Genomic DNA, 20,142 nt, shown 5'->3' with positions numbered 1-20,142 from the left:
TCGTCTGTACAGTAGCACCAGTTATCTTCAGATTACTCCACAAGAGTCAAATCTTAGACTGTTTCCACAACATGAAGTCAGATTTGGCTTTATTGGGTGGAAAGTATGACACTGGTCTCCTCTTAGTTCTAAGTAGTTAAAGTATATTGATGAGGTTTTGATGAGAGGATTTAATAAGCTGGTTCTTGATTCCCATCCCTGGTGTTCACATTTTTGTTAAAAATACATGTTTTAGTCAAGAGATACGTTTGTCATCAGGCTTGTGTTCATATTTGACACAGCTTTGCCTCATTCTGTGGTTATTTGGTTTTTTTTAACAAATAGACATACACACTCGCTTTAGAGTATACCATGGGCAAAACTAATAAGGCCTCAGTAAATATTTTTGTGTTGGCCCTCTGAGGTAAACATTTAATTCTCTCTCCATTAATCTCTTTCAGCTCCTTTTGTCATGACATGCATGTTCTCTAGACGGATGTGTAGCAGTCACAAGCCTTTATTATAACACTGGTATACTGGGATTTAAAGACCAGTGAGTGTTTTAGCCCGGATCTGTCAGGTCTTCTTCTTATTAAGCTCTCCGTACTGACTTTGAACTCACTGAGTAAGTGGAACTTCTTAAAGCCTTGCTGTCAATAGTAAGGTCTAATTTGTTTCTGAGTAGGGAATTGCTTTGCGAGATTCTCTAAAGACACACATGTAAACAGATAAAATAAGAATCATCCTTGTTTGATACTTAATTAGAATGATACTCAGCGTGAAGTGCTTTTCAACTACAAAGTTTAAACCAAACCAACAAATGAAAAGATTCATAACATGGCATTGCTTTGATAACTGATGTTTTTGACTGGTTATAATCAAAATAAAAGAAATCCAATGAGATTTTTTTCCAACTATAAACAACTTGTTGCATCCTTTGAACCTGACAGAGCCTAAAACCACGTTTATCTGGTGTTGTGTATGGAATATATGAAGAATAATCAAATTGTTATACCAACACAGATCATTTTAGGTCTGTGTTAGTGTAACACCATGCAGGTCATCTACTATATCATACATGATTAATTATCTGGTTTTTCTTTTACCCCAGCATCACATCGTACCAGACGCTGCCTAGAAATTTGCCAAGCCATCGGGTACCCTACATGCCTCATTATGGAGATGGATATTGCAGTATGCCCAGGAATAGCATGTCACAGCGGGACAGCATCTGCAGCATGTCCCCATCGGTATATGACCAGGCCATGGGTCCTTCAATGACTGAGAAACGCCGCTCCATGCGCGATGACACCATGTGGCAGTTGTACGAATGGCAGCAAAGGCAGGCCTACAGCAGGCAGCCAGGGCTGTACAGCAATATGGCCAGTCCCAAAACCATGATCAACTTGTCAGAGCATGCTGCACCGAGCCACTCCATCCCCCCCTCGCCCTCCCATGGCTCCCTGTCGATGTACGGCGGCTACTCTCCAATGAGATCTTACAACATGGGCAACACTCGCTCTGAAATTTCCTCTCCCATCTTCCGAAGAGACATGACTGTTGAGAGACGGCAGAGGCCACCAGTCAACAAGGTCAGCTAAGAGATGCATAAACAGGAAATGTTCAGTTCATCCTCATAATAACAAAACCGCCTACTATGCAATAGTCTTCAGTCACCCCTTATTTCTTTATATTTTGCTTCCAAGCATCCAGAATAGTTCTCCAGGCTTTCTGAAGGTCTATCACGTTTTTTTCTTTGGACACTGGCTGCTTTTTCAATCATTTTCAGTCCAATCCTTATACTTGACCATTTTCAAAGGAGTGGGGTTTTATTTTTTGTTCATCAAGCCATTTAACACTGAAAAATGCACCTAATGCCAGAACCAGTTACCAATGTTGTGTCTACAGATAGCAGACAACTTAGCAAAAAGTCTATTTTAAAGGTATCGTTAACAGCTTGTTGCAAAAAATAAAAGAAATAAAAGAAATGGCAGGCCTAAAAGTAAGATCTACAGCAAAGGAACACAATCTGAAGCCTCATCAGAAATGGTCTCAATGGAAGAGTGGCTGTAAGAAGCCATTCTTAACAAAGAGCAATGAGGAGAAAAGTTTCAGGTATTTTAAATGACAATAGAGCTGGACTGAAAGTCAGTAGCAGCAGGTCTTATGGAGTGATGATCATTAGTATGGAGGAGATCAGGGGAGATGTAAAACATTATGAATGCAGAAAAGTACTGTCAGGTTTTGATCCACTGTGGACAACAGCCAAAGAAGAGCATTGAATGTCCTTCAAGAAGCCTGGAGAACTATTCCTGAAGACAACATACAGAAATTAAAGAAAGCTTGACTAAGAGAGTTCAGGCTGTGCTGAAGAATAAATGAGGTCATACCAAATACTGATCTTCAAACTCATCAGAATTGTCAAAACCCTGTTTGTGCCTACTTTAGTTCCCAAAGTTCAAAAGTGAGGTCATGTGTTTCATTTGTTTTTAAGCAGCGCAAACAAAATTACATTCAGCTTTGAGCATATTTATAGTGACAGAAATATGAGAGGGATATATACAAAAATATGCATCAAGGGTAGCAAATGTTTCTTTGTACTTGGATGAACCCCGTGGCTATGGCTGACTATTATATCAAAGATATTTAATGTTGCACATGACAGGCCTTTTTTCATATTAAATCTGTGTTCTGCAGTATGCTTACCTGCCTGATAGGAGGTCTATGCCAGCAGGGATCCCAATCCAGACCATCACTGCCCAGTCTTTACAAGGCAAAACAGTAAGTCTTGGTCTATGTCAGTCTTCTGGCTACCTAGATTTATATCACTGTGCTGTTCAGCTGAGATACTTCATGCTTGGTTTCTGTACACCTATACAGTCTGGGTTTAACTGGATGTCTTTCAAGGACAATGCTGTTTTCTGATGATGCCACCTACTCTACCCTTCTCCCTCTTTCTGTCCTTCATATCCCTCTAAGACATTGTGTTCCAAGGATTTAGGGTGTGTTCACTTCAGGAGCTCCTTAGACTCTCTTCAGTTCAGTGGAGACTTAAAAACCCTGTCACTCAAACTCTCTAAGCCAGGATCAAGAATTTATGTCAGAGCTGCACACAGTTCTCTGTACTCATTGAGCTTGTAAAGTGTGAAGTCAATTCTGTAATGAGTGCCAACTGTTCTGCTGTTTTGAGTGGACATAAAAGAATGTGCATGCTGCTAGCTAACATGGTACTAAATTGCATGAAACGCAAGACTAGAATGCAGCAACTGTTCACCTACTGGGATCCTGGTACCTCTAAATCTCCTATCCTGGTGTGCTCTCTCTCCTTTCTTCTCACCCCCAATCCCTGCCTCACCCCTGCGGTGTGTCCCTGTTTCACTGTGGCGATGCATCCCCCCCCCGCCTCCTCCTCTTCCTCCCTCCTCCTTGCAGCCTGAGGAACTGACTTTGCTGCTGATAAAGCTGCGTCGGCAGCAGGCAGAGCTAAACAGTATCCGGGAGCACACTGTAGCACAGCTTATGCAACTAAACATGGATGGCGACAACCCAAAGGTCAGGCCCCCAGGGACATCTCTGCAGGCGTGTATGTTAGCGTGTGGTGTGTATGCCATCTTTATCCACTTCCATTATCCATCTCGATCCGGAGGATTTGTTTGGTCTTCACACATGGCTGATTTAAGAAGGAATTTTCTTCTAACATGACTATGCGTAATGGCTTCATGTTTTTTGTGGACCAGCTACCTTCTCATCAAAATGTGTGGAAATAAAACACTCTTCTTCCAGTTTCAAAATAATTTTGCAACCAGCATCTGACTTAAATCAGTGCATCAGATAATTAGATTTGGGCCATTTTAGCAGGGCAAGCAGCTGACTGAGTCATTTATCCCCCTAAAGAATATAGACAGATGTTATCCGCAGATGAAACTTAAAGCCATTGGCGAGCTTAAAGAGTGACCAACTAATGAGGCTAAGGCCACTGGCATATGTAAAAGTTAATTCAGGATTTTGGGACTTTAAGTCTCCAGACTTAATGCCAGACTGCAGATTTTACCATTAATGATGTAGGTCAACCAGGACTGTTGAAGATTTTTCCATTTTACAGTGTTTTTGTTGTTGCTTTTCTTAATCTACTACTGTGCAGTTAATGCGAGTTTTCCTTGTAGCTATACAAGTTGCCCTGCTTCATTAGGGCAACCTGCTTCATTAGTTTATGTTTGCGTCAGCGGACACACACCACGTTGTGTGGTACTTTGACTTGCCATTGTCTTTGTTTTTTGCATGCACTCGGTCAAGACTAGTCCTGCAGTGTACTCATTCTGTTACCTTTGAAAGTACACCTGGTACCTGACCTGTTTTCTTCACCTTGATTGGTCCTGCTTTCCTTTCTCTCGGGTTATCTTTGGGTACATGACATGCTTGTGTGATTGTGGATGTAAGAGAGAGTGTGACAGAGAGAGCATCAGTGAAAGAATGTGACTTGCCCTTTCTTTTGTCTCACTGTCCTTTTGCCTTTTCTTTGCTCTCTTTTTGCTGCTGATGATAGAACGACATTCTTTCTCACCACCTCCAAAGGAACCTCATGTATTTGGACAATCAGGTGGGGTAATGCATGAATGCATGCCCTGTCTTCTTCTGTCATGACCTCATTTAATGCCTCTGCTTTTATTGTATTAATCCCTGCTCTGCGGCTGTTTTAGTGATTTGCAATCCCAATGCCAGGCTAACTTGTTATCTTTTATTGTGATTTTAAATGGCTAAAAGTTCAGATCGCAGCATTTTTAGCTCACGCTAGTTCATTTACTCACACATTATCCAAATAACTGATCATGACTGTGGACAGTCGTTATTTCTGCCATATAAAGAACACGTAGAGATGAAGGTATCATATTTAACGTCTAAGTGTTTGCAAAGGAATATTAAAGCTTCATCTGCTTTTTTTTAACGATCTTAAGTGCTTTGTGAGTTTTAATTGCTTTGTATATAGCACACAAAGGTCCAGTAAAACCTTTCTAATAATTATAGCAAAAGGAAGCCTTAGATTTGTGTAACCGCTGAGAAATAAGTAATTTTAATTTCCTTGACTTGGACTGATGAGCCTTAGCATTTGTGATTTCTTGCACCTCTTGTAAACGCAGTTCTTTTTACATTCCTACACATCAGCGTTTAATGGGAACTTTTCACTGCTAATAAAAATGAACCTTAGAGCTTTGTACTTCCGTGTCTTCCTGCTCCTGCTCCTGAGCGTCTTCTCTCTGTTGCTGTTAACCATCCCTGTCGTCTCTGGATGCACGTTTCTGTGTGAGTCTACCTCATCCGAGAGCGAGAAAGCGAGAGCGAGTGAGGTGTAATCACACTGTGGGTGTTGTCTCAGAAATGAAAAGCTGCTGTAAACTTTCTGACACTTGCTATATCGCTCCTCTCCACACTGGACTAGATGAAGGAAAATGAGCCTTTAATCGTCATGACTCACACTTTGATTGAGAACTCTGCCCCAAGGCCTCAACTTTACCAGCAAGTAAGGCCAGCCTAAGGCTTTGCTCCACCTCATCCTCACCAGTCGCTGTTGTTCTTTTTGGTCTGTTTTGCAATGCTCCTCCTTCGATGTCCAAGTCCTCACGGCATCTTGAGACTGGTCTCCCTGTATCGTTTGTATTGCTAGCACCTCTTCATCCATTGCTTATGACTGTTCCCTCTTATTATTGAGAAGTCATGCTGATGCAGGCATGACTTTTAAGACTTGGAGAATGTATGAATGCTCCACTGTTGGGTTAAATCTCTTCCTCACTGTGGTGTTTGAATTTATTTGTTTATTTATTTATTTTTCAATAATCCTGCGCAGAATGTGTTCCCTCTCATTACCCGAGCCACCTGAACTTAACAAGATGACTCTAATTAATTTGACTTAATTACATGTTGCTAGTCTTATTGTTTGTCAGTCTAGTTTATTGCCAAATAATTCATGTTTTTGTGGAAAACGGACCCAATTAAGGGCCAGCAGAAGAGCGATCATTAGAGTAAAATGGCATAAATAGATTTTCATGTTTATCATCTATGACGCATGAATATTCTGCTATAGTTAAAGAGAAAAGTATGTACGCGATCTCAGCATCCCATTTAGAATTTATGTTCAGCCTGCCTTTTCTTGATTTTTTTTTTTTTTGTTTCCGCCTGTGCAAGTTAGCCAGACATTTTTCAGACGTAGGGATTAGCTTAATAACCTTAAGCACCACAGCTTCAATCACTGAATCGACTCTATATCTAAAGTCTGAGGTGGCGATACTGACGAAGATGAATCCTCATATTTTTTAAATTTAGATTAGCACTTATTTATCTGTCTTCATTACTTCCCCTTCACCCCCACTGGTCATTCTGCTGATGGAAAGGATAAAGGGGCCGGCTTGTGTGTGCTGATGGCTATGACATCACATTGCCACTTTTGAGACGCCCCTCGAGGTGTAAAAGTGTTGCTGAGACTCACCCCGTCACTCATTCAACAGCTGCATTCCCACCTGTTCAGCTGACAAAAATCTGTCTTCCTCCTCCTCCTCCCTACGTCTCTTGTATATTAGTCCACGCCACACAAAACCCACAGTGAAGCTCTTCAAGCTGTGGGAGAGTCTGCATGTTCTGTGTGGAATGCCATGTGGTTCTTAAGCCCCACCTGCTTTTAGCTTTACTATGTTCAGCTGCAAAAAAAAAAAAAAAAGGTGTTTGTGAGAGAGTGCAGGCGTGGATGTTGATTCAGAAAGTATTTGGACAGTAAGTCACTTTTTTTGTTGCTGTTTTGCTATTTTTGGGCACATTTGATTTGAAATTCAATCATGTCTTTGAGGTTAAAGTGCTAGGTGGTGAATCTAAACCTTTTCAGTTATATCAACCGAGGATTTGTTTTTTTTTTTATAAGGGCCTGACAGGTATTTTATCTGATATGTGATATATTTGTTTGCTGAAAACCAGACTGAAAGATTAAAACCAGCAATAAGGAAATGGCTCCAGTCGAGTTCTGGCAGAGTGTCTCAAGTGAATATACAGAGGATGTGCTGTGTCTGTAGGTTGTACACTTTCCAGGAAGGGAATTAAATCTTACACTTGGCACTTTGAGCCTATAGTCATTGAGTCATTTCATATCAAATGTGACTAAAAACACAAAATAACACAGAAATATGTCACTGTCCTGATGTCTGTGGTGTGTACTTATAATATTATAGGTTTAGCAGAGTGGGTGAATGACTATGTGATCTGTTGATTTTTCTGGAAACATGGGATCCAATGCAGCTGCAATGATTTTCTTTGTTTGAGAAGTAGCTGAATGATATCAAGTGGAAACATGGATGACTTTTGGAGTTTTCTGACTAAACACTGACGTTGTAAAATTAATGTAGAAACCATAACCGTACACTTGGGCACTGAACAAAAGTAACAGGGCGCTTTGGCATGCACACGTACACACACAGTCTCTCATTAGTTAACCCCAGATTATGCTGTAGAATACATGATTGGTGGACAAAGCTTATGCGCTAACTTCAGAGTGAAGTAAGCCAGATTGTTTTGTATGTTTTTCCATAAAACCATTGTGCTGATGGAGACAATGACTGTGCATGATGAAACACGAGGCGCAAGAATCAACAGCAGAGACTCTGTTTAGACTGGCCGAGGTCCCACTGCTGGTTTGGTAATGCAGATCGTCTGATTTAGTGAAATATGAGTTCCTTCTGAAGGATAAATCCTGCGGCTCAGTGAGAGAGCTTGGTCTTGACACTGCATTAGATCTCCAGATTCTAATGTGTATGCACAGATTTAGTGCCCCTGTCTAATGCTGTCTCTCTCAACAGATGAGTCCAGAGAACTACAGGGAACAAGCCTATACATGCATGCCAGAAGAAGTGGACACTGATGTAAGTTCAGTGCTGCAGACTTGCATGACATAATGTTCCTTTTAGCTGTACACAGCAGGTCATGACTCGTTATTGGTTTCTCTTCAGACTAAACTTAGCATGCTGTGTGAGCAGGACAAAATGGTCAGGATACAGGAGGAAAAACTGCAGCAGCTGTACAGAGAGAAGGTGACTAATACTGCATTTGTCGTCATGTTCACGCAAAACATTGTCTAAACATGCTTACAAAGATTTGGTATCATGTGCAAAAAATGTAAATTTGAAGGAATGCACAGTTTGCAGTTCCTAAGAGTAAAGTTTCTAAGCATGAAACAGAGCAAGTTAGGAGACAAAGTCTGTAACTATAACTAACTATAGCCTGTAAGTATAACTACCATCATCAGATGGAAAGACTTGTCTGGTTTGCATTGCTTTGTCATATTCAGCAAATCTCACTGACTGTTTTATGTTACTAGTTGATGTGCAGTGATTGTAGGTATAAAGAAAAAATATAAAATCATTTCTAGTCAATTTTGAGTCACAGCTGTGCCCTTTGAACTTTGGATAAGACAATTAAGTAGTTTGAAATGCTTTCTTTAGGCTCTGAGAGGGGCTGATGGGCATTTGTGATTATTTTGACATTTTAAAGATGGGATAACCTCCTGTTTAGTGACAAAACAGCTCAAAACAGTGATGTACAGGAAATATTTAAAAATAATCTACTATTCTGAAATAGTCTTACTGAAGTTTTAATGATGACTGTTGTGCTCTGTGTATTTGACATGATGCGTGTTGCTTCAGCACACTCTGGAGACAGCACTTCTGTCAGCTAGCCAGGAGATAGAGTTGGGCTCCGACAACCCGGCTGCCATGCAGAGTGTCGTGCAGCAGAGAGACTTGCTGCAGAGCGGCCTCCTCAGCACTTGCAGAGAGGTGTCCAGAGTTACTGCCGTAAGTAATACAGTGCATTCACACTCCAGACAATGAAGGCCTCTTGGGGTTTTGTTTTTCAGGAGTATTAATAATATGGTCATTTTTCTTTGTTTGTTGTATAATTGTTGTTTCTATCCTCCCCAGGAGGTGGAGCGGTTATGGAGGGAATATGACAGGATGGAAGGAGATGTGACTATGGCTAAGAACAACCTGCTGGAGCAGCTAGAAGCACTGGGAAGCCCTCAGGTAGGAACATTTTTGACAGTGAGTCTGCTCAACTTCTTCTCTCTAAAGGCCATTAAACTCTGAGCATGTTGGGGAAAAAACAGCACAAAATTGGGCATAGTTTGGAAATGATCTTGTAATGTGTAACATATATATACACACACTGACCAATCGGTCCTCAAGAATCACACTGTGGGGAAAAGAATGAAGCAAAAATCAGGCGATGATGAGCTGGTTCTGGTGTTTTTAAACAAGAAAAGGAAGAAACTGAAATTCTGGATTCAGCCAAATCTCAAGAGAAGGCAGCAGCAGGGAGAGTTTCATGGTTTGATCCAGGAGTTGAAGCTGCATCGCGGCTGCTTTCGTACATATTTCAGGATGTCAGCAGGGCAGTTTGAACTCTTGTTGGCAGAGTCGGCACCACATCTGAAGAGACAGAGAAACTATTTCAGAGAGCCAATAGCAATGACTAGCTGTGTGTCTGAAGTTAAATGGTATCATTTTACTATTTCAGAAGCATCGTATCTTCAGTACCGGTGTGCGTTTTGAGCTACTTTGTTGCCAAATGCAGTGGTCAGATTGGTCAGATCGGTTTATTTGCAGGTAAAAAATCTGAAAAATCTATTTAAAAAATACAAAGTCAACAACTTCGTCCTGTGAGATTATACAGTCAGTGTGAACAGCTGCGTTAAGCATCGATGAGTCTGGAAAATATTTTTAACACACAAATTTTTCGCTTCCATGTGAAAAGACCTTAACTCTAACTCGACATTAAGTGTGTAGAAATATGCTGATAATTTTGTAAACAATCCAGCACTGACACATTTGATGTTTAGTTTGCCATGGCTAAGCATTTCAGTAAGTACTGTATACTCACTATACAACTCGCTTCTCACGCTGAACCCGTTAGGTTAGACCGAGTCACTCACGCAGGAAGAGTTCGGCTGTTGCTATGTGATTGAATGATGGGTGCAGATGGATGAAGTGCTGGGGACTTGATTCTTAATTTAATTACCGATTTGGCAAAAGAAGATGCCCCACAGTGCTCTAGGCTAGCAGTAGCAGCTGTGCCTTTCATCTTGACCCAAAGTTGTGTTTACAGAAGTGCTCTTGTTCTGGTTGAGTCACTGTAGTTTTGGTTCTCTGGTTTAGCGTCATGATTTTTTTTTGTTGCCTGATAGGGTTTTTTTTAACGAAGCGCGCTCTCAGTAGCTATCATGATATCATCATTCTTGTGAATTCCTTTTGGCTAAAGTAATGGTGTAGTGAAAATCTGATACTGCGGCTGACCTGCTTGGCATACTTGCAGATTCATACACTGCAGAGCTGCAGAGAAATCTGTAAACCTACTCAACCTTTTTGCAGACACGTTTTCTGGACTTTGGGAGAAAAATATGGAGAGAAGTAAATGGAGATCAAAGCAACACAGGGGGTGATTGATGACCGTTGCAAGGATGGAGCAGGTCTTAATTAAGTTTGTCTTTTATCTTCTCTTTCATCAAGGAAGAGGTGCAGAGACAAAAAGAAATTGTTCTAGCAGTTATTCCTGGCTTGTACTGAGTAATGATAATTTAGAATAGAGAAGTCAGAGGGCCAGCAGGGAGTCTGGACATCCTCTTCTTAAGTCCATCTCACAAAGACCAACCTGCCAACAGCGAGGGGGAGATAATTACCTGTCTTTTTTTCTTCCCCTTTTCCAATCCTAATCTCTCCTCTGATTATCGTGTTGTGAGGCTAGTATCTCTCGCAGACAGTTGGAGCCTGATCAGATCTGTGTCTCCGCTGACTGCACACCTTAGCAGATACAGACATTACCCTTTTACTGTTCTTTTGCGATGCCATCATGCTAATTTTTTTCACTTCAGCTTTCTGTCTGCCTTCTGTGTGTTAGTTTTATTTGCTATAGACCTCCACCTTAGATCTCAGTCTGCAGGTGGTTTTTTTTGTTGTTGTTGTTGTCGTTTGTTGACGTGCGTCTGTTTTCTGTGCACACCCAGACAGAACCACCCAGCCAGCAGCATGTCCGCATCCAGAAGGAGCTGTGGAGGATTCAAGATGTGATGGAGGCCCTGAATAAACACAAAGCCCAGAGAAATGCTCTTGATGGGATGGGTTTCTATGGGCCCAAAGCCAACTTCAGTAAGCACAAAAATGAGGTGAGGCACCACTTGTAGAAAAAGAAAACGGAACACCTGGTCTGACAGGATGCTGAAACAATAAGGCATTTTAAATCATCATTTACTGTTCCTAGCTTTTCAAATGTGAGAAAGAGTTTTTCTTTTTTTCCTGCCTAAGGCTTCAGTCACACAGGCCTAGAAACTGATTAGCAACCATCTGGCAATTACTGGTTGTGAGGCAAAAAAAGTGTATTACCTGACCGGTCATGAGTGATTGGAGGCAATTGGTGTGAAATTAATTGCTAAAGTCCCAGTCAAACAGACCTGGAGACTAGCCAGTGACCTTACTGGCAGTCACCAGTGTGAAGGTGGTGTCAAAGAGGTATATAGTTTGGTTGTTAGTAGGTTGCCTGTAGTTTGTAAGGAAGATGCCGACTTGGCTGCAAAAACAAACTACATGCCAAGCAGTACTGAAACAAAGACCATTTCCCTTTAAAGTAAAAGTTCCGCCATTTGAAATGCATGCATGTTGTGCAGCACTCTTTCAAGTTTCACCTCAGTTGAAAATATCTAGCGTTTGCAAACCAGTTGGCATCTTTCCTGCGAAATGCCACTACAATCCAAGTTTTTTTGTGTAGTGTTCTCTTTGTAATCGTTTTCACGTGACCACAGTCGGCAATCGGCGGTTGTTTAGGAGTTGCTGACTAGTCTCTAGGCCTGTGTAAGGCTTTGGACAGGTGGTTGTCATTACAAGCAAATTAAAGATGTGAGCTTAACGGTAATTTTTTCACCTTTTATTGGAGTTAATTAATGGGGAAAATTGATCATAAAAAAATAAACCCACATCACCAGCAGTTTTGAAGATGATAATCGACGTAAGCTGAGGGCTCTAAATGCCCACCCCACTCATGGATGGTGTGAGTAGTGGTGTCTGGAGGAATGTGTCACTCAAGCCATAACAGCATCTGGAGCGCTCTCTCTGGCTAATCAACTGTTTAGCCCATCCTGTGGCCCAGAGCTACTCTATACCAGATGGCTGTAGCCCTGAGCCTGTATGGTGGCGCCATGTGTCACCTTGCTTCCTGTGCTGTCATACCCAATATAATCCCCAGGAGGAGGACTCTGTACCCCCACGGCCACCCCTACCCCAGTCCTACGAGCCCAACCCCCCCACCGTGCCCCCTATGCCGTCTCATCCCGGCGTGCGCCCTTCATCACTCCACAAGCCAGAGGACAGGAAGGCCAATCACAGGAATAGCACGCACAGCGTAAGCCTGTTGACCTCTTGGTTGACCCTGCCCTCAGCTGTATCATCCCATGTCCATGATGATGAGTTCACTTTGATTTCCATAAATATCTCGTGTCTGTTGCATTTTTTTTTCCCATTTGTTCCCGTCATTGTACAGCATAATTTACTTTTCAGTTATTTGGTTGAAGTCCAGCTTGTGTTTTTATTTTTGTTTTGTTTTTTTTAATTTTGTTTTTGACTAAATTACCACATCCCCCTTTTCTGTCTCATCCTTTATGTTGAAATGTAATATTTTTTTGGGTCTGTTTGTTTCGCCATATCGAAGTTTGAATGTGTCTGCCTACCTTTTGTCTGAGTATTTCACACATTTAAATTTAAGGTGGCTCAGTCTTCAGGGTTTTTCCTGTTTTCCGAGCAGGGATTTTGGAGATGAATTAGTGCAGTCGCCTCATGTGCAGTACAGGCAAACCGTTTTTATTGCTTAAATCTATTTGTTTTCATGTTATTTCTGAGGCGTCGATAAACTATAAGTTTATTATGTATGAGTAAATGAAACTACAATTAACAAATACGATTAAAAGAAAATATTTCTATTACAGTGCTTGTTATTTTCCTCTGTAGGGGGCACGAAAACGTCTCAAAGCAGAAAAAACCCTGGTCAATGAAGAATTTTATTTTATTTTTTCATCTTAAGTCATTCTGTAAGAGATAATGACACGCTGAGTTATGCAGAGTTTGTTTACAAACTGACTACATTTCAGAGTTTTTCTCATTTGTGTTGACCTCTTTTTTTTTTCTTTTTTCTTTTTTTTTAACCCCCCAATTTCTCGTCTCCAGGGTCCTGACTACAGACTGTACAAAAGTGAGCCAGAACTCACCACAGTGGCCGAAGTGGATGAGAATAATGGAGAAGACAGATCTGAATATCCATCTGATAGAGAACATGTTGGAAATAAAGGTACTTTGGAGAGATACTGGTGCAGTTTCGCAGTGAAGCCTAGTGTATAAAAATACAATAGAGTGGTCATTTTAGTCTGTATAAAACTGGAGCTTTTTATCATGGGACTAACAAAGTCTACACATTGTGATCGCTCCCTTTTAGAGTATTTGAGGGCTCTCTAGTGGAAACATTTACACGCTCAGAAGGTGAACAGCATATGGAGTGCACTATGCTGTAAATATGGAGTGATTTCTGACACAAACCTTGTCTCTAACACAATTTGAGTTGGCATTTGGATTATTTGGATCTAGGTCAGTATATCACAAAGTAACTCTCATGGCAACCATAATTTTGCTGGTTACCATGGATACAGTGAGATTTGCACCTGCATGCATCTTTTTAAACTTGGCCAAAACATGTGAGCTATAATATTTGTTTACTGTATTTAAACTTTCTGCCACCAAACATGTGATGTGAATAGATGAGCTGAATTTACCACAAAAGGGAAATTGATCTACATTTATTGAAGAGCTTGCAGGTCTTTTTTTTGTTGGATGGAAAGTGTTAATTAAAATACCACCTGTAATTGACCCTATCTAATTTTTTACTATAATGTGATTTCAGTTTGACCTTTTATTGATCTCTTGTCTTCTTTTCTGTGGGTAGGTATGTCCTATCCAGTTGGTATCGTCCCACCAAGGACCAAATCTCCAGTGCCTGATTCCTCCTCCATAGCTTCATATGTTACATTAAGAAAGAGCAGGAAGCCTGACCCTAGAACGGTGAGACCTTGGGCTTTAATAATAACTAAAATGTTCTTAGCATTTGTAGATTTGGATCTATCGGACAATAGAAAAACAAACGAAATACAGTCACGATCAGGACTATAGTCAAAAAAAGACTGGTATATATATCTGCAGTTATTTAGATTTGGTAGTATGGCTTTCTGACCTTCCTGCGTTCCTATATACATACTTGGACGAAGGCCCAGGCAAAGGGGAAACGAGCAGGAATTAAGTCAGATACAGCAGCGGTCCCCAACCCCCGGGTCACGGACCGGTACCAATCCGTGAGTCGTTTGGTACCGGGCCACGATAGTTGAGGCTTGTGTGCGAAATTTATGGGATTTTTTAGGGTTTTTATCATTATTTTTTTTATGGTTTTTATCGTTAACTCAGTTTCCCTAGGTCTTTTCCCGTGTGTTATGAATAAATCTTCTTTTATTTTTTTGTACCATTACTGGTTTTATTTTGTTGTATTTATCCACAACACCTTAAAGGCCGGTCCATGAAAATTTTGTCGGACATAAAGCGGTCCGTGGTGCAAAAAAGGTTGGGGACCGCTGAGATACAGCAAGAAAGTTGGAGCTCAGCTAGAAGTGGGTTGTAAGGCAGCTTGCAGGTGTGCAGCAACTATGGCCAGGCTAAAGTAGCTTAATTGTTTGTGCTATCTGCAGATTGCCAGTTGTGTAGAGGAGTATCAGCTGAGCCCTTAGTTGATGTAGCCCGGTACTGTGTTTGGCTTGCCTTGATCATTTTTTGGCTTTGTGGTCCGCCTGAATTAACGCTTTCTCAATTAATAATGATTATGGGCAGCTGTGAACTAACCACAGTTAATTTTGAATTGTGATTACTCCTCTCCTAATTGGTTGTTTTGCTTGTAAGCTGCTGGTTGAAAACTCACATGTGCAGTAAAGGCCAGCTGTCACATGGTGAGGGTGTGACTCATGCTGCCATAAAGTAGATGCCAAACTGTATTTAAACAGTTTCCAGCCACGAATCCTATCAACTTAAACACACTAACCATATCATTAGTGCACCACACTGCAGGGTGTGTCCTGCTTTTGCTGCGCCTGTGTAACTTTGACCGTTAATGGACATGTAGTACAAATGAAAATAGATAAACGCACAATATTTCTCTAGGCTTATGTGCTTTAGCACTTGGTGCTAAGAGAGCATGCCTAAGGCGTAAGAGTTCAACTTTAGATCCTGGGAGAAATAACAAATGAGTTTCAGTGGACTCGTCTCTGTGCTTGTCCTGTTAGACCTCAGTGCGGCATTCAGTACTGTTGACCATAATATTTTATTACAGAGATGTATAGTGCATGCCATAATTATTAAAGGTACTGCGCTGGAGTGGTTTGAATCATATCTATCTAATATACAGCAATAACATACATTTTCATTGCTATGCAGGTGACACCCAGCTTCATCTGTCATTAAAGTTTCATGACGCACACAAATTGGTTAAACTGCAGGAACGTCTTAAAGAAATAAAGACCTGGATGAGCTCTAATTTCCTGCTTCTGAATTTGGATAAAACTGAGGTTGTTGTACACACTGCAGGGTGTGTCCTGCTTTACTGTGTCAGTGTGAGTATGAACATGGATCGATGTGTAATGAAAATAGGTGATTGCACAAACTCCCTCTAGGCTTATGTACTTCAGCCTATGGTATTAAAAGAGTATGCACTTAGGTCCCAGGATATCTTGGACAGTGTGGACAGTGGGGACTATGTCCTTGACCTCTGGACTGAGTTTACATCTGCCTACCCTCCAGTGTGGCACAGACCTGAGAATGAACAACTTCTCCTCAGTTCACTTCACATCAGCCTCTCCTGCTCAGGCATTAACAAGCCCCCAGCCGCTCTGAGTGCACCCATGTGTTCCAGCGGGAGCGTGCAAGCGCACAACAGCCAGGTTGTTTGGCCTTTTGCCAAATGTAGCTCAAAGAGAGCAAATATTTAACAATTTCTCAGTCATTATGTTAAGTCCAAAGTGTCTGTCCTGTTTGTTACTTTTGTTTAAAAAAGTAAAATGTTTTCCAGTACATACATTAAGGGTAGAGATTATTCTTCTTTGTAAAGTTTAGACTTTTTTTAAACCGTGCCTAGTTCATCACGCTGCAAATGCTGCGTCATGTGAAACAACCCAAGTAGGCAATGACACCATGTAACTTCAGATCTCTACCATGCACACAATTGGGGATCACAGTAAAAAAAGTTACCATGGCGGCAACCTCGTAGTGCTGAATGTCTTCACAGTAATGCTATATCATTATTAAATTATATTCTGTTGTCGTCTCTGGCCAACAGGAGCGTCCACGCAGTGCAGTGGAGCAGCAGCTGTGTGCTGTGGAGAGCAGCCGACCCAGGATGAGCGTGGAGGAGCAGCTGGAGAGGATCCGTCGCCACCAGCAGGGTACCCTCAGGGAGAAGAAAAAAAGCCTCAGCATCAGGGGTAGCAGCCAGGAGAACACACCCTCTCGCAGCCACTCATTTACTAAAGAAAACCATTACCGCAACACGCAGGTACTGGCTGAGTGACTCAGACCCTATTTGACATTAGGGTAGCTCTGAAGTCAGAAGATGTTCATATGATATAATGTCTCTGCTTCTTTTATGTTTCATAATTTATTTCTTTTAGTTTCAAGTGAGACGCAGAGATGAGGTGATAAGCAGTGACATTCAGGAGCTGGAGGCCTCTCTCAGGCAGCAGGAGGTGGTGGGGGAGCAGGAGACGCCCGCTGAGGAGATAGCTCGTCTCAAAGAATCCTCCCAGGCTGATCACTTTAATGTCGACCGAGAGGTACGGCACAGCAGTTAGCCGTCGTTCCCATCAGCCTGCTGGTTTTTTTACAAGCCATTACTCAGAGGGCTAATACTGTCATGGGCAAATTATTATGAAGGTGCCGTTTACCAACAGAACATCATGTATTATCAATTCAATTGTTAATACTGCAGGAAAAAAAAGTTTCAACTGGAATGGAGAAGTTAACAACTTATAACTGTATAAGCGTTGTTCAGGCTAACTGAACATTACACAAAGGCCTCTGTGCCAAAATCTTTTCATGGGATGCTCATAAGCTACCAACATGATTTGCATGACTTGCTGCCTTGAGAAGAGTTCACGGCCTTGCTTTAGATTACATCGGTGAACTTCTTACAGTTGATCTCTGCGTAGTACAGAATGCCTCAGAGTAATTGACAGTGACACTCCATTTACTTCTAAACACCCAAAATGTAAAATAGTCTTCCTGCACAATAGATGCCGATCAGGGTAATAATGTTGTTTGCACAGAAGTGGAATTTTCTGTGTCAGTTTAGAAAACCATTCATTTGTACCAAATGTGCTAAATAAGTGTTTCTTGTCTGGTGGCTGTTCCTCAGCTTTCTGTGCCTGACAAAGTGCTCATTCCTGAGCGTTACATTGAATCGGACCCTGAGGAGGCTCTGAGTCCTGAGCAGGAGGCTGATAAGCAGAGAAAAGTCGACCGCATCAAAGCCCTCATAGCCAAAAACAGGTAAGCACACTGTCATGATCCATCTAAATCAGTAATCGGTTATTAGCATGGACAGGTCTGCTCAAGCCTTGAATATTAGATAAGGATACTACGGTGAAAGAGCCAGCTTTGCAGGTGAGCAGATGTCGTGCATGAAATTCCTTCTAAAAGTAAAAGGTAAGTTTAGGGTCATAGCATAGATGTCTCATGCACTTGGCATGCAGATCCATGCCTCAAATGTGCAGAAAAGGTCTATTTGCTCATCTCTGAGCCACTGTGGCATTTTATTCTAAATGTCAGTGCCCTCATATTGATTTTTAAAAACTGGCCTGTTTGTTGGTAATTAGAAGTTGTCCGTCGCATGCTGTAGAGAAAACCTTGCTGTTTTGTGTTTGCTCCTAGCATGCAGAATGTGCTGCCTAGTCTGGCTCTGAGCCCTGAGGAGGAGACTGAAGAGGAGGTTACTGTACAGGAAAAGGAGAAGATGATTAATATCTCCTATGAGCTGGCAGCCGAGGCCTCCAAACGCAGCAAGCTGGTAGCAGGTACGTCTCTAGAGAGACGAGAGGGTGGAGGTGGGGTGGTTGGATCAAAGAAAACGCATGCAATAAAACAAAAGCTGGTGGGAGCCTGTTCTTAGAAACAAACTGTAGCTGCTTTCATTGTGTATGTGTTAGGTAATTTACTTACTACTTACTCAGTAGCTTTTTCAGTAATTTCACTCACTTTAGTGATTATTTCTGTTTTATTTAGCCATTCACTCATTATCAACTGTTCTAATTTGTTGTTTTGTCATTTCATGCGTGCGCCTGTGCTCACCATGTTGTCGTTTCGTTGCAGTGAAAAGCCTGTCGTCCTCTTCCCCACCCCATCCGCAGTCTCCCACCACCACACCCCCCCAGCTCACTGACGGTTCTCACTTCATGTGTGTGTAGTAGCATCAGTAAGGGCCTCCATCCACCCTTTTTTTCACTCATACTCATAATGCTGAAGTGTTTTGATTGTTAAATTTGATTTCTGGGGTTTTAAAAAAGCATTTCAGGATAATTAGTTGGGTTCATTTCACGTAACAATGCGGGGAGTTTGTTCTCTATGTGTTGCGGTATCACTAATACACTGTTGTATAGCAGAACTATGAGGGAATCTCACTATAATTTCACTTCTGTCCTTTTGTTCTGCTTCAGCCCAGGCTCTGGCCTCAGTGAAAACCTACACATGAAGGAAGCAGCTGGGGAGGCCTGAAGCGGCTCCTGAGGACTTTCCTAAAGAGTTCAGCACAAGGCCTTTGGCTACAGAGTGAAACTGCCTACTTCATACTCATGGGTCTCAACCTCTGACTTCTGTATTGCTCACTGTGACGTCTTAAGCTCCTCCCTCTTCGGGGGGCAACAATCTTCTCAACCTGGCAAGACAGCACATGGATTCATACCGTTTTACTGCTGCAGTTTCAGTTTTTACAAGGCTTTTATAATCATTTTTATTATTTATATGGTTTTATTAGGTTTTTGTGTTCGAATCTGGGCCAAAGTCTATCTGTATATACAGGAGGCTAATAGACTGAACTCTGTTCTGAGCCTGATAGCCTGTGGCAGAGTATGTTGGTCTGTTATACGTTTTCATTCATGTTTCATCAACTGTTCGAAAAAGTTTCAGAAGCAAGTTTCACATTTTCTCTGCATTTAATTAAGCCTTTAATAATTCACTTAATTTTTTCCCCCCACACATTCGACATCATCTAACCAGGCATATTTATCCATTTATTGTAAAGAACATGTGTCTATGCTAAAGATGAGTAGATAAAAGATATAGATCCCTCCATTATTATATAAGGAGGAACCATTTTATTGCTGCAGACTAAGAGTATTTGTAATTTCTCATACTTCTGAGTTCTAATTATTTAAAGATGGGATTTGAAGTCCCTGGCACTTTGTTGCCAATGCATATGTGAATGTTCTGACTTGAGTCAATCTATACTGTCCTTTTTTTTAAAATTGCTGAGAGATATATTTAAACTGAGAGATGGAAAAAGAGATCTTGATTATATTTTATGACAAAAAATCGAGAACATTTATGACATGTTGGTTTGGAGCCCTGGAACTAAAAGAAAACAGGATAAGGATGTGTAAAAAGCAATAGAAATAACCCCTTTCTGAATCTGAGATAATTTTTTGTGTGTACAAAGTGTAATTATCAGAGATTTACTGTGTATATAATGTACATGGTATATCTGGATGGGAGGATATGTTCAACATACAGTTACATACTAGATTTAATTTGCAAATGTTCATATCCCATCTGTTTTATATCATGTTAAATAAATGTTTCTGTTCCTAATGAGTGGTTGTGTTATGCTCTTTATCTCCCCTGTAGCTACATGCAGTAGAGATGCTGACCAAAAGGGAGTTTGACTCAAGCCTGCAACATAATCAAAGATTACATTCTCAAAAACTGTTGACCGAAAGAATTTTACTTATTTAAATGAACTCCAGCTTAAATAGACCCCAAAATATAAAAATCGCATGCATGGAAAGTGTTAAATTGACTC

The 20,142-nt window shown here is 41.2% G+C and overlaps 1 protein-coding gene across 14 annotated transcripts in view; it reads left to right on the top strand.

The window, feature by feature from the left end:
* plekha5 (pleckstrin homology domain containing, family A member 5) overlaps positions 1-19,931 on the top strand; it is an 87,454-nt gene extending 67,523 nt beyond the window's left edge. For 4 of the 14 annotated variants that reach the window (XM_080875758.1, XM_080875770.1, XM_080875759.1 and 1 more), the window contains 18 exons: positions 1,091-1,571; positions 2,677-2,760; positions 3,412-3,531; positions 4,523-4,576; positions 7,812-7,874; positions 7,962-8,042; positions 8,655-8,804; positions 8,931-9,032; positions 11,009-11,167; positions 12,241-12,396; positions 13,215-13,335; positions 13,984-14,099; positions 16,411-16,626; positions 16,742-16,903; positions 17,485-17,618; positions 18,000-18,142; positions 18,438-18,522; positions 18,782-19,931. In XM_080875758.1, coding sequence (XP_080731884.1) covers positions 1,091-1,571; positions 2,677-2,760; positions 3,412-3,531; positions 4,523-4,576; positions 7,812-7,874; positions 7,962-8,042; positions 8,655-8,804; positions 8,931-9,032; positions 11,009-11,167; positions 12,241-12,396; positions 13,215-13,335; positions 13,984-14,099; positions 16,411-16,626; positions 16,742-16,903; positions 17,485-17,618; positions 18,000-18,142; positions 18,438-18,522; positions 18,782-18,839 — 2,485 coding nt within the window. In that variant the 3' untranslated portion in view covers positions 18,840-19,931. Of the gene's footprint in view, positions 1-1,090; positions 1,572-2,676; positions 2,761-3,411; positions 3,578-4,522; positions 4,577-5,413; positions 5,495-7,811; positions 7,875-7,961; positions 8,043-8,654; positions 8,805-8,930; positions 9,033-11,008; positions 11,168-12,240; positions 12,397-13,214; positions 13,336-13,983; positions 14,100-16,410; positions 16,627-16,741; positions 16,904-17,484; positions 17,619-17,999; positions 18,143-18,437; positions 18,541-18,781 lie in introns of those variants that run through there. The other 10 variants (XM_080875761.1, XM_080875763.1, XM_080875764.1 and 7 more) reach the window with 10 other exon arrangements.
* Positions 19,932-20,142: the final 211 nt, after the last annotated feature.

This window comes from Rhamphochromis sp. 'chilingali' (genome assembly GCF_963969265.1).
Source record: "Rhamphochromis sp. 'chilingali' genome assembly, chromosome: 2".
NCBI classification, from domain to species: Eukaryota; Metazoa; Chordata; class Actinopteri; order Cichliformes; family Cichlidae; genus Rhamphochromis; species Rhamphochromis sp. 'chilingali'.
This window is presented reverse-complemented; position numbering and strand designations above follow the sequence as displayed.